The sequence below is a fragment of the Varanus komodoensis genome, unplaced genomic scaffold (assembly GCF_004798865.1).
Source record: "Varanus komodoensis strain SLA01 unplaced genomic scaffold, ASM479886v1 scaffold1, whole genome shotgun sequence".
NCBI lineage: Eukaryota > Metazoa > Chordata > Lepidosauria > Squamata > Varanidae > Varanus > Varanus komodoensis.
This window is the reverse complement of record NW_025335268.1, coordinates 44,248,131-44,262,496: the sequence shown is the minus strand read 5'-3', so window position 1 is coordinate 44,262,496 and position 14,366 is coordinate 44,248,131. Positions and strand designations below refer to the sequence as shown.

The window sequence follows — 14,366 nt, the reverse complement described above, 5'->3', positions numbered from 1 at the left end:
GCATGATTTGCTTTTTACATAGAAGAGTGTTTAACAAATTCTATACACAAAGAAGTAAAATCAATGAAGAGAAGGGGGGCATCTTTAGCTAAGATGATGCCTTAAGTCTCTTTCACACTTCTGTTACTGTCTCAGTTTACAATATCATTTATAGAAAGAATAGAAATCCCATTGCTTTTATATGACGAACATTTTAATATCCTTTTAATGATGTATTTCAAACTGAAGCGGATGAATTTTATATACATTCAACTCAATGGAACAGTTAACCACTCTCTCCAGAGCAACTTTCCCTGTTTTGGTGCCTTCCAAATGTGTTGGGTTGCCATAATTCCCAGGCTATGTGACCAGATAGTCACATAGCCTGGGCTCTCTAGAATATGGAATTTCCATATGCCAGTAATAATTCTGTAAGGTGTATTCCCAGTTCAGGCTCTCTAGGTAAGGGCCACATGCAGATGGAAACTAACTTCTCTGCAGGCATTTATAGGTGGATAGAAACAATGTCCAGTTGTGATTTTCCCCTGCTAATCCAGCATCCACAATTATAGCCATGCCTCTTGATTCAGGTAATCTTGGAGGGCTGCAACTAGGGCCCCTCACTCCATCCAACCTCCTAGCCAGGTATCTTGTATATATTGTATTCCACTATATAACTGGAATGAATTGGTTTTGCTTCTGAATGGTTACCATGGAATTTAGGATTTCATCAACCATTTCTGCTGAAATCCTTTGGTATTGGAAGGCAACCCATTTTGGATGCAGCATTTCAGGACAAATCCAAGGAACGAGTAATACTTGGCCATTTCTATTTTGAGTTCCTGGAAATTACTTTCATAGATTTTATACATATTTTACAAAAAGTAATGGCAAAATTGCTGGAGATTTAAGGTTGGTCATTAGTAAGAGATAGGAATAAAATCATATGAATAAGGTGTTTAAATCCCTGTGAATGAGATGTTTTCTAGGATTTCTCAGGCTTCCCTTACTTGTTTGATTATGTTGCGGAAGACCTGTGAGTTGCTAAAAGTATCAACCAAGAAGAGTGAAATTATTTCCTTTTGGGTAGGGATTGGGCCATTCATCCTATAATATGGCCTTCAAAGATGGTGGACTAGGATTCTGATTCAGAAGTGGAAGAAGAGGCGAGTTTGGAATTATCTCTGCAATACCAAGTCCATGGATTCAGAGATAAGTCAGGCAGTCATCAAGAACCAGTCAGTTTCTAGTTTGGTGGGGGGAGATTTTGGGAGTAAACTGAGATTGGGAGACTTAACAGTATTGGTCCAATGATACTATGGTTGGCCATTCCAAGCAATTGGCCCTAAAGCAGCTTGAGCCACCTTGAAGCTCTTTATGGTTTGGGAAGGAGGAGAGAAATTCCCTTTAGAATCAGCTTCCTATCATTAAGTTGCCTTTCCCTAATGGCCAGTATTTTAACTTAGTGTCTTTTGTTATGGAAAGCCACATAGTAAAGTTTTTAGTAAGCTTGTGTTCTGATCTGCTTGGAAGGAGGGCAAAACAGGACAACACTGTTTTCTCTTGTGTTCTCTTTTCTAGGGAAAGTTTGAATAGAGGTTTTGCATAGCTGCTTGCTTTTTCGGGTGTCTTAGTAACATTTGCACATTCCCACAGTATAGTAAATTTGCAGCCTTCCTGAACTAGACATTTCTAGCATTTTGTGCTTCATGACATTTTCAAAAATCCATTCCAGATTGGACTTAAAATGTGGTTATTTCCAATCATATTAATGCTCCAGGATTAATGTGTGATTGCTGGCTGTATTTAATTATTTGTGAAAAAAGGTAGCATTAAGTCCAGTATTGCAGCTCTCTCCCAGTCCATGGCTTGTTGCAGCAGATAAAAAGGAAAGTCTTGTGAATGTATGACCTACTTTCAGACTTGCGTTCTTGATTGCTTCTGTAAATTCTCTTTCTGTAAATTACAGGCTGGTTTGGGGCATCCCATCACACCTATGATTTTGCTTGCTGTAACCTGGACAACTTGCCACTGTTATGAGGCATGAACTTTGAGAGAAATTAATATGTACTCACCCCTTCCCCCTTTTTGAACTTGAATAATCAGGATTCGTGCTAAATGTGAGCTTTATAGGTGGTACAGAAGTTCCCTTCTTGGGATCTCATGAATGAATGAATGATTTAATCCCAAGCAATTTCCTTCATATGATGATACCTTCAAGAAGAATACCAGTCTTGGAAAGATTATTTTTCCCAAGTCAGACTACAGATGTTTGGAGGTGGAATGTAGGAGTCTGAGTTTTCCCATTGCTATTATAATCTAATGCAAAATTGCCTGGGTATCTAACTCTAACTCCTGTCATCCACTGACACTGTGATGAATCTTGGGGTGGGGAGAACGCCAGATGGGGGAAAGCTGATGTACTGAATTCTTTCCTACTCAGACAGACATCTTTGAATGGTGTACCTTTGTTCTGGATTATGTGACTACATCATTGGGATTCTGCTTTAGAGTGAGCTGGATTTGACCTGAATGGCTTCTGCTGTAGGATTCTGTGATAAGCAAGGATATAAGATGCAGAGTAGACTTGCTTCTGGATGCAATCCACAGCCTTTGCTGGCAAGATATGTTTTAAGGAGTCACCAGATTAAGGCCTTCTCTATTGTACATTCAATGCACAGTAGTTTGCAGATGCTTAACATTCTCTCTTATGCTTTCTAAGCATTTCCACAGCTGTTTTTAGGACAAGGAAAATGGACTCATTATCTCAAAAGGTGAATGAACCAGAAGGATGTATTTTTTGTGTATTTTTGCAATTCTGCTGTGCTATAGCAACCCCTTGTTTTTGTGTAATGGAAGATACTGTACAGAAAGGAAGAGAAAGATAAATACAAATAAATTTATGCAAAGGAAATCATCTTAGTCCTGAAAAGAATTCTGAAGCAGCAGTCATGGTAAAGGAGCATATTAAAAACCTCATGAAGAGAAGCTCTTCAGCTTTGCTTTTTCCCTTTGATTGCAGGTTCTGCTCTGCATAACATACACACCAACATTTGAGCTGAATGGGGGTTCCGTACTTAAGATTGCTGAGGTGAGTGCTCTGTTTCCACTGGAAGGTAATCTTGGGCTACTGAAGAAAGCTAACCTAGCTGCCCCCCCACCTCTTTAATAGCCAGGTTGGAGTTAAATTACTCAAATACCAATTGTGTCATGTTTTCTTGACTGTAAACAATCAAGGAAGAACTACATTTCCCTCATTACTCCCTTGAGGTCTTGCATTTCTCTGCCCCTTCCCTGTGCTGTTTTTCCGGAACCTAGGAACCCTTACAGAGACTTAACTTGCATTGTTCATCAAGAAGCCACAGGGCACACTTCCCATTAGTGGCTTGATTTCAGCAGGAGAGACGTCTCTTCAAAGTTTCTGCTTGCTATTTGCAAAGTGTTGAATGCCTAGTCAAATGTATAAAAATGGCAATTTATCTTAATGTGCAAGAATCAAATCATCAAAATGGATTAAACTTAACACAAGGAAGTAGCCATTGAGATTGGTTTTCCACTAGTTTTAATCCTTGGGGTAGTGTTCTGCTACATAAGGCATTGTGTAGAGCTGGGTGTTCCAGAAGGAAGACCACTGTCCAAAATAATTCTATATGATCTGACTTCTAGCCAAGATTATTGCATTTTTCATATCATCAGTCTGTTTTTTAAAAAAATCTGTTTGAACTTGTTGATAGTTTTATCCCTTTCTACTTTCCCAGGTTTGCATTGAAACTTACGTCTCTAGTTATCATCAGCGGAGTATTAATACAGCTGTGCGGGCCACCCTCAGCCAAATGTTGAGTGATTTGACTTTACAGTTACGGCAAAAACAAGAAAATGCAGTAAGTCCAATCAGAGTAACAGATTGATGGGGTTCTTAGGATGGATTCATGCTTGTTGCATTCAGAGATGGTGTGAAGTTCACTCAGAAGGCTCAGAAATAGAGCTCTTTTTGCTCGCATATTTTGGCCTGAAGAGGAAGGTGATATTGCTCCGTGTGGCAAAGCAACCCTCGGAGAGCTCCCAGTGAGTAATTTGGTCTAACAAGGGCTGAGAACAGACTAAAGCCTTTTCTGCTTCAGCTCATAATCCCCTTCTTAGATTCCACCCCTTCCTACAAATGTAGTAACTTTAAGGAGACTGGCCTCTGACTTGAAGCTTCCAGTCCTCCATCTCTTCTTGCAACCATGCTGCGCGCATGACGTGCACTTGGCATGCTGGCTTCATGGATTATGGCGTCCTCGGAGATGGGTGTGCTGCCCAGTGATGCAGCTGGCCTTGTGAGTCATAGTTGTGAATCCAAGCTTGAGGGTTTCCATCATCTCAGACTTAAGTTTCTCTGGTTCTGAAGTTGTATTTGACCCTGAAGCCTCCTGGTTGAGGCAGGAGCACTTCCTTCAGCCTCCAAGATCATGTCTATGTCACCTGGGGTTATAACATAAGGTTGTGTGGTTAGTTTTATTGGGCTTCAAGATTCTCCTTCCAAATGGGTGTGATCTGACCCAGGTGAAAATTAATACCTTCACCTTTCGTTTCTTGGGAGTGACTGCCTAGATTGCTCATATGTTTCTGAGAAACTAATGTAAGGGAGCCGTCATCACTAAATGTTAATTTTCCTCTAAATGTGGGAATGACAATGTATTTATCTTTCCTGAATAGATAACTGAAAGTCAAGCAGTTCTTCAGGAGTTCAAAAACTCAGGTATCAGTTCAGTGTTATTTGGAAACTAATTTATTTCTTCTCCTCAGCTTCCCTTTTCTCTCCATCAGTTCTATGCAAAATTGTTGTGCATTTTCAGTGTCATCATATACAGAGACTCTGTATTCTTCATTTCTCACTTCTCATCAGTTAAAATCAGTCTGCGGTTGCTCAGCTATTACGGCAATTTTCTGGAGTAAGCAATATTTTTCCCCAAATAATATTGAATAGAGAATCCTTGTACTTCATTCCTACCTCATGTATACACAGAATTTATACCAGATTCAACAAATTGATTCTAAGGACAGAGCAATTGGAAACAAGTAGCTGAGAGATGAGATGCAAAGAGAATTTCTGTCAGAATCTTGGAAGAGCATTTTGCAATCCTCTAAAAGATTTGATGGAAGTCAGGCACAATTTAATGTGCTAATACAGAAAGCCAGTGTGGGGTGGGGTGTAGTTAAGAGCAGGGGACAGGGATGCAGGTGATCCAAGTTCTAGTCCCCACTCAGCCATGGAACTCAGCGGATTACTTTGGGCCAGTCACAGACTCTCGGTCTAACATACCTTACAGGGTTATTGTTGTGAGGATAAGATTCAGAGGAGGAGAATTATGTAAGTTGCCTTGAGGTTTTGGAAGGAAAAGGGTGGGAAAGAAATGAATGGCCTACTGAACTCCGTGGCTTCATTTGTTTTCCTGAAGCGGCTCATCGCTCTTCCCAGTGCTCTGACTGGCATGCCGTGCTGCTGTGAACAGGAGACTGAGAGAGCACCATTGGCAAGGGACGTCTGTGCAGACACAGACAGAAGGCAGACTTCCTTTGAAGACATGGCTCCAGAGAGACCTTCTCTTTGCAGTACTGTATTCCATAGCATTTTCTCTCAAATGCCAAGTCACTTTAGTCAGAGATATTTCTGTATTTCAAAACCTTATTAGTCACTAGATAGCTCAAAGCTGTCTGGGTGATGTGCAATAAAAAAAAGATAAAATCCAGAATACCTGCAGAAAGTACACAAAAACAAGAAATGGCACAGTAATTCACTAAAACCAACAGATGCTGAAAACGGGCATTTACAAGATGAACTAAAAGCATGAGATAAAATTATTTTAAACATGGCATTCATGCAGAAGGCCTGAAAGAATAGCAAGAGTTTTCAAGCTGTGAGCCAGTGAAGATTGATGTGTGATCCTAACACCCAATTTAGTCAATCCCCTGTTTCTCTTCTCCTCCTCCTTTAATACTAACTGAAGTTTCCAGAACATCTTCCAATGTCTATCTCTGGCACAATTAGGCAAAGACAGGTTCATTGCTACTAATATGTGCCTTTTGTTTCTTCTGCAGATTCTACCACAGAGTCCCTTTGTGATGACGTTGTTTCTGTCTTTACGGTTCTCTGTGAGAAACTTCAGACTGTCATCAGGTAAGGGAGATATGGGGAACTTGGTAACGGGGGTTCCACCAGTGTGCCTAGTCCCCGTGCCGTAGAACTGGGCTTCGTATTGTAACACTGGATTCTGCTTCAGAATTCTAGTACTCTCCGATTCTGCTTTTAAAGGGTAGATTTCTAATAGTCAGAAAAAAATGTAGAGCGTCTGTCAAGACAACATTTGTGCATCCTGCCTCCATCCTGTTTTTCCTGTTCATTGTTGCCCATCAGAAATACAAATATGAAAAGAAAAGATTTAATGTAACTTTCAAAGTTAGCATGAAAATTAACTTAGCTTGTGCCGATTTTTAATGAAGGAAATTTGGTTTGTTCGTTGAAGGCAAGGTGGTGGGCCACAGTGGGTTATAGGCATGCAGTCCTACATTTAGAATTAGTTGATGTTCCTCCATTGTGGGGTTTCATTTTTGTTCAGTGTTCTATCCTAATCTGTTTGGCAGACTAATTTCAGAAAGTTTAGCTGTCAACAAGGCATTATTTCCTTTCAAGAAATAAAAATATAAGCAGTTGCTATCAACTTAAACTTCTACTTTTGTATTTGTGTTTCTCTCTCTCTCTCTCTCTTTCACACTTCCCCTTGAATATTCTTAGTCTGAGTCTAATTAGCAAACATTTAAGTGAATTATTTCTTAATGTGCTATGCTGAAATGCATGAACAGCATCATGGAAAAATTAATTGTGGAGTATATTGGGTAACTATAGATAATGTGTACTGCAAAAGTAGACAACTATTGTTTCTCAGTAATTATCACTACCAGTGTATATTTTATTAAGTTTTGGAACCATAATTACTTGGACACCTAAATAACTGTAATTATATGCAAGCAGTATCTGTCTGCTTCTCCACTGAAACTAGTTTATTAGTTGTGGCAATGTTTATATCTGTTGAATCTATGTGCACATTCTTAATTACTTCAAAGGTGGCTTGCAAGTCGAGTTGTTTGTTATTATTAATATTAAATGGTAAGTGCCCATTATTATGACAGGCAATATTTGCAAGTTCATCCTCTTGAAGGGCTGCTTGCTTTTCAGAGGCAACAGAAGTGTCATTGCTACAAAGTTCTCTGTAGGACAGGAAGTCAAGTCTCTCTCCTTAGTGCAGGGCTGACCCCCCTCAGAGGGTCCAGAGGGCAATTTGGCACCTAAGAACTCATTGGGAACATCGATCTGCTGCCACTGAATTTGCCACTGAAATACAGTGGCAAAATCCCCACATGGTTAGGCATATAGAGGATGCCTTATTAATGTATATGCATGTTCTTGGAGGACCATTAATTTGCATGGAAACAAAGTGTGTAATCTTTATTTTAAAGTGGAAAAAGTGGATTTTTTCTGCTTTTCTGCTGCCAAAATTCAACAGCAATTTGGTCCCTCTGCCTGGTTTCCGATCAGGAAGTGTGGAAGACAGCTGCTTTCACAGTTGCTCTCTGCCAGGCAGGTCTAACCCCAACCCTTTCCTAACAATCAATGTAAGAGAAAATTAAGAAATACTCAGTGCTCAAGGAAGACAGGGACCTGGTTCACACTTAACACTAACCCATGGTATATTTAATCTATATTAAGCCATGATTTGTTACCTACTTCAGGATTTCTCTGGCAAATAATGTAACAAATTGTGGTTTGTTTTCTCAATCCCTAGGTTGTTTATGTCTCTCCTCCTCCTCTATATCCTAAATGCTTTTATGATATTTTAGTACTGCAGAGCTGCTAGATTTTTGATCATGCTTCTCTGCCATCTTTGTAGATTGGCAAAACAGCCCTTGAACAACTCACAGGGCTGTTTAAATGCAAACAACTGGGTTTGCATATAATGACAACCATGGTTTAAACAACCCAGAGTCCATAGCCCAGAACAAAGCATGGTTTCTCATTCTGTGTTGTTAACAGTTAAGAAACAACTCACATATATTTATTTTATTTTTATTAGATTTTCTTTTATTATTTAGATCTAACAGTCTAAGAAGAATATAAAGAGGACACCAGGTGAACTTCTCTGGGGAGCTGGCTCCAAAGTTGGGGTGTTACTGCCAAAAAGGCCCTTCTCTTTGTAGCCACCTTCTTTATTTCCTGAGAAAAGGGCTCCTTAAGAAGGGCCTCTGAGGATGATCTAAGGAGCTAAGCAGGCACATGTGGGAAAAGATACTTCTTTAGACACCCTGGTCCTAAGCTGTTTAGTGCTTTAAACACAAGTGTTAACACCTTGAATTGGGGCTGGACTTCAATTGGTAGCCAGTGGAGATGGAGGACTGGCTTTATATGGTCATATCTGCCAGCCCTCATAGCAGTCTCACTGCCCTATTCTGAACCATCTGAAGTTTCCAGAGCACCTTCAAAGGAAGCCCTACGTAGAAAGCATTGCAGTAATCTGGACAGGAGGTTACCAGTGTGTGAATAACCTTTGCCAGATTCTGCCTGTCCAGATAGGGTCATAGCTGGTAAATCAGCCTTAGCTGATGAACAGGCTCCTGGCCACAAAATCCACCTGGAATTACAATGATAATTCAGGGCCCAGGAGCACCTTCAGGCTAGGCATCTTACCCTTCAGGTGGACTGCCACCCCATCCAGGACTGGCAGGATGTCACTCGTCTGGACACAGGGTCCCTACACCAACAGTATCTCAATCGTACCTGGTTTAAACTTCAGTGTATTGGCCCTCATCCAATCCATTATCAGGGCCAGACCACGACTCAAAACATCCACTGTCTCTCCTGCGTCAGATAAAAAAAAGATAGAGGTGAGTGTCATCAGCGTACTAATGACATCTCAGCCCACACCTTGTGATGACCTCTCCCAGCAGTTTCATGTGGATGTTCAAGAGCTTGGGGGATAAAATAGAGCCCTGTGGGACTTCATGGCATAAACATCATGGCGCAGAGCAATAATACCAACCACCCATATAACAACAACCTAAAATTAATCAAGGTATGATTAAATAAACACTGGGTTGTTATTATGTGCTGCTCAGGTCAGTGAATTCTAGAAAAGCAGTGAATTCAGAAAAGAAAGCAAGATACTGAGGAAAAACAAAAGTGAAACTGAAGGCAAAATGATGATATTAGGGAACTCTAAAAGATAAAATGGGTCCAAAGATACGATGGAGCCAGCCATCACAATCCTTTGCTTCTATGGCACCCCTAAATAACATAGGAGGGGAACTTTGTGGGAGATCAGTTGTTCCTTTTTCTCTCCCAGTGCAGCTAACATACAATGATGCACATAGCCCTTTACACATCTAGACACCCAGCTTAACTCCAGAACCACGTGCATAGGACAAAATTGTACAGTAGCAATTTATTTTTTTTCCTAATTGACATTTCTTAGAAAATAACCTCTTTTTTGATTATATCAGCATAGAACACCACAGCAGTATGTCATTTAAGTCACTGGTTTGGCCGAAGAAGAAAGCAATGTATATCTTCATTTATGTGTTTCCCAACAGACTTCATTGGAATTGATCAAATTCAGGCATACTGAAATGCATCTCTGAAGATGAATAATTCTACTTAACAATGTTTGATTGCTCCTACTTGTCTAAATAAGGCACAGATATGTAATTTGGGTGTTCAGTTCCTTTTAATTTAACACCCTTGTGTTAGCCTTAGAGAAATGTGGGTGTAGCTCAGCTATGTTGTGAAACCTTTCTAAGAAAGTACTCAGCTCTCCAGAGCAAAAATGCTGTCCTACTTCCATCCTTTCAACTGCGTCATCTTTTCACCTTTTGTAAAGCCAAGTCCGACTGGTTCTCAGAACAGGGAAAAAGACTCAGTTCATTAACTTTTTGTTGTATGATACCCTTAAACCAGATCATTATACCTGGCATTCTTTGAGTGAAATGAAGCTGGCAAACCAAAGGAGAAGAAAAAAGTAACAAATATATGTCATTCTGTTTCACATGATCATGTAAAAATTGCCTAGTCGGTCAAAACAGATCCATGTTCAGAAAGAACACATAGTAGATACTGGCCGGTATCCAGTGCTGGTGATCTGGCCATCACCCTTGGAGCAAAGAGAGGCTTGCCAGAACTGCCACTTCTGAAATGGGAGAAGCTAGCAGAGTTCATTTTTGCAAGCTCCATTGATTTGCCCCATTCCAGAAGCAGCTGTCCCAGGAAGTTTCTGGTTGCATTATGCACTGTGAGCTTTTCATTGCGTTAGTGGTGATCTTCACTAGCATCGTGGACGCATTGGGTATTGCCCATAGAGGTAGATGTATGACTGTATGCCTCCTTCAGTTACATCAAGATGTACGTCAGGGCACTGAAGTGGCTGGATGCATTTTTAAAAATTTGCATAGGAATGCTTATCTTCATCCAAGTTTTTAAGACATGCCTAATTGCCTAAGACTAGAACTCAGCGGAGTCAATGAAAATAAAGTGCAAGGCTTTACACACATTTTGGTCCTATTGATTTCAGTGAGAGAAAGTTAAGCAAAAGTTCAACTCAGCCTGCTGAAATCAGCAGCATCCTTTAACTGAAATCAGCAGCAGCAGTATGTTCTTTTTAACACAGTGTATCACATGATACAGATTTTCTGAGGGTGCTGTGCAACATTGCTGTTGCCTCCGATGCCTTCTTTAGGTGAAATTGAGTCTGGATAATTGCGTTCATTTGTTTTCCTTTTTTTCTTGCTTGAGAAACAGAAAGAATAAGCATCTGTGGTTTTTTATTGCCTCTATTTAGAAGGAATAGTAAACATTATCATTTTTTCTTTTTCTTTTTTTGTTCTGTCTTTGCAGTGAGAATCAGCAATTGCAGCTTCTCTTCTTGGAATGCATTCTCTCCATGTTGAATAGTTCCTCTCCTTCTATGCACCACCATAAAGGATTCACCGACCTCATATGGTCAGTATTTTTACTTTTAGGGAACCAACTAGAGATTCTGCCCCTTACAAAACCACCCAAGTGTGCATATTTGAGCTAAGATGCAATCACCTGTGTCCACTAGAATGTTTTTTTAAAAGAGAAAGCACATTTTGGGGGAAGACGTGAGCCACCAAGCTGCACAGATGGAACTGCAGCGAAGGGAGCCCTGATAGATGCACTCTGATCACGCAGTGGCATAGCGGGAATCTCTTTTGACACAACAGGGAGAGTTGGACTTAAATTTGGCAGCCAAGCTCTGGCATAGAAAAGCACTGTAGTCTGGAAGTTCCCTATAAAGAAGAAGTTCTGTATGGACGGACAGCTTGAAAATAATAACAGAAATATGATGCATCTTCACGAGTCACCTTTATGCTCAGGGGATTGTACAGCTGTAATTCAGTCTTTCAGTTTCAGGTTGCTGTTTTGTTTTTCTATATATATTGTACAACATTACCTCAGTTTATTTGTTGCCTAGAGACATCTGTCTCAGATGTGCTTATATATCCTTTCCTGTTGGAAGGGCTTCCCTTTCATTGTAGTGGAGAGAGATGATTCTCAGATGTTAAGAAATTCATGATTAACTGTTTCTTTTATTCAGTGAATGAAGGCCCCAAGGCACACAAGACATGCATGAAAATCTGCATTAGGATAATATTGTAAAGAAGACTGGTTTTTTTAAGGAGACAGAACAAATATTTAATAGGTTTTATCTAGGTTATAAACAAATGCCATATGTATTTCCATGAGGCTTCATATTTGGAGGTTGCTTGGGTCATAAACCAGAGAGAGGAAAGGTGGGGAATTGGGCATCCAAAGATATTTATACATGCATGTAACAGTATAAGGGTGACTTCATCTTTGCTGTCCCCATTCATTGGGAATTGTAGTGGGATATAAAGTCTCCATTCCTTGAGTGCCTGTGATGAAAAGAGAGATCAACATCAGTGGATGCTATTTTATTTATTTATCTGTTGTTATGGTATTAGGTTGGCATCTTAGTTGACATGGAGAGTTACCCATTTTCCATGTCATGAGCATGGTGGAACATTCAGGACAGAATAAAAAAATATATTCATTCACATCACCTAGCTAAGTCATGGAATTTGCTATCATGGGATGTAGTGACAAGCATCAACTTGTACAGCTTTAAAAGAGGATTCAACAAACTCACAGAACACATGACTATTACTGGCTACTAATATTGAAAAAGCCAGTGTGGTGTGGTGGTTAAGAGTGTGGGACTGTGGCTTAGGTGGTCGGGTTCTAGTCCCTGCTCAGTCATGGAACCAACTGGATGACTATGGCCCAGTCACAGACTCTCAGCTCAATGTACCTTGCAGGGTTATTGGTGTGGGGATGAGATTGAGAGCAGGAGAAGGAGAATTATGTAACTCACTCTTGAGATCTTTACAAGAAAAAAGGGGGATAAATCTAATAAATCAGTCAATCGAGGGCAATATATCACCTCCAGTATCCTCAGAGCCAATATCCCTATTTATACCAGTTGCTGGGAAGCACCAGCCGGAGGCTGCCATTGCACTCATGTCCAGCTTCTGGATTCCAACAGGCAGCCAGTTGGCCAGCCTGTGGCCAGAATGCTGAACTCGATGGACCCTTGTCCTGATCCAGAAAGGCTTTCCTCATCACCCTTCACCACATGAGGCTGGGTCTTTCATTCAGCTACCCACAGTCTGTGTCAGGAGCAGCTGCATGCAGGCACCTCAAAGCAAAGTGTCCAGCTCAGCAAAGAGCACACCCTGTGTTGCAAATCCCCCTTCTAACTTTCTGGAGCAGCAACTCCATCCATCCTACTTAAATGGTCTCTTGTCCAATTTTGTAGTTATTTGTTTGCCAGAGTGCAATCTGTGTGTGGTCTAGTGTTGGACTGGGATGGGGGAGACATAGACTCAGGTTCCCATTCGACCATGAAGCTCATTGGGTTACTCTGGACCAGCCACTGACTCTCAGACTTACCTACCGCACAGCTTATTTGGAAGATAAAATGTAAAAGAGGTGAAGGAAAAGCAATCGTGGGGGAAAAGGTGGGATAGAAATACAATCAAATAAATATATACATATACTTAAAAAGCATTTCAATCCTGCAGCTGTTAACATTGAAAATATTAGAGTTGTACTGATGAGCTTCCTTGAGGAAAACACCCAGTTAAGCTTTCCCAAAGAAAACTAGGAAGCTCAACCAATACTAGACTCTGTGCATTCCCTTGGGGGTTATGGAGGGGTCTGGATGTGCTCATTCACTTAGCATATGCTTCTAATCCTGCCTGTGTATTCAAATATAGTGTGACTGATTAGATTAGAATTTAGACTAAATCAACATCTGAAATGTATACAAGTTAACTTTCAGTGGTTGAAGAGCTAAAACCATAGTCAGAATCCTGAGCCCTGCATGGCATAGGACTAGGACTCCAGAAACCTGGATTCTCGTCCCCACTGAATGATGGTGAGGCTCCTTAGGTGACCTTGAGCAATGTTGGATCCTCAGCCTCCTCTACCTCATGGGGTTGTTGTGAGGATCAAATGGAGAAGAGGAAGAGGAGGAGGAGGATGTAAGCCACCTTGGGTCCCTTGAAAGAAGAAAATGTTGAAGAAAATGAAATAATAGAATACATAAACTGAAGCTCAATCCAGACAAGACGGAGGTCCTGCTGGTTGGCGGATCAGGCTTCGGTGAGGGTGAATTGAACCTTGTCCTGAATGGGGTTGCACTCCTCTTAGGGACAAGGTCCGCAGCTTGGGAGTGCTCCTTGACCCGGAGCTTTCATTGGAAGCTCAGGTGACAGCAGCGGTGAGGAGCGCTTTCCTCCAGCTTCGGCTAATTCATCAGCTGCGCCCCTACCTGGAGTACGGCTGCGTCGCGACAGTGACTCATGCACTGGTGACTTCCCGTCTTGACTTCTGTAACGCGCTCTACGTGGGGCTACCCTTGAAGACGGTCCGGATACTTCAATTGGTTCAAAATAGAGCTGCCAGGCTGCTGACAGGGACTGGGCATTAAGTTCACATGACTCCAGTTCTCTGTCAGCTTCACTGGCTCCCCATTGAAGTCTGGGCCCAATTCAAGGTGTTGGTGATGACCTATAAAGCCCTAAATGGCTTGGGTCCTGGTTACCTGAAGGAGCACTTACATCCATATATGCCCGGCCGCCCCTTGAGATCGGCGGGAGAGGCCCTTCTCCAGGAACCCTCCGTGAAAGAAATTAGGAGGGTAGGTACTCGGAGGAGGGCTTTCTCTGCGGTGGGGCCTAAGTTATGGAATGCGCTCCCCAGAGAGGTCCGCCTGGCGCCGAAAAACAAATAATGACGGCGCCAGGCGGACCTC

At 41.3% G+C, this 14,366-nt stretch overlaps 1 protein-coding gene across 1 annotated transcript in view; it reads left to right on the top strand.

The window, feature by feature from the left end:
• Positions 1-14,366, top strand: part of ARFGEF3 (ARFGEF family member 3) — a 91,593-nt gene that overhangs the window by 36,284 nt on the left and 40,943 nt on the right. The window contains exons 5-9 of the mRNA XM_044423767.1: positions 3,002-3,070; positions 3,738-3,860; positions 4,678-4,720; positions 6,061-6,139; positions 10,901-11,005. Coding sequence (XP_044279702.1) covers positions 3,002-3,070; positions 3,738-3,860; positions 4,678-4,720; positions 6,061-6,139; positions 10,901-11,005 — 419 coding nt within the window. The remainder of the gene's footprint in view (positions 1-3,001; positions 3,071-3,737; positions 3,861-4,677; positions 4,721-6,060; positions 6,140-10,900; positions 11,006-14,366) is intronic.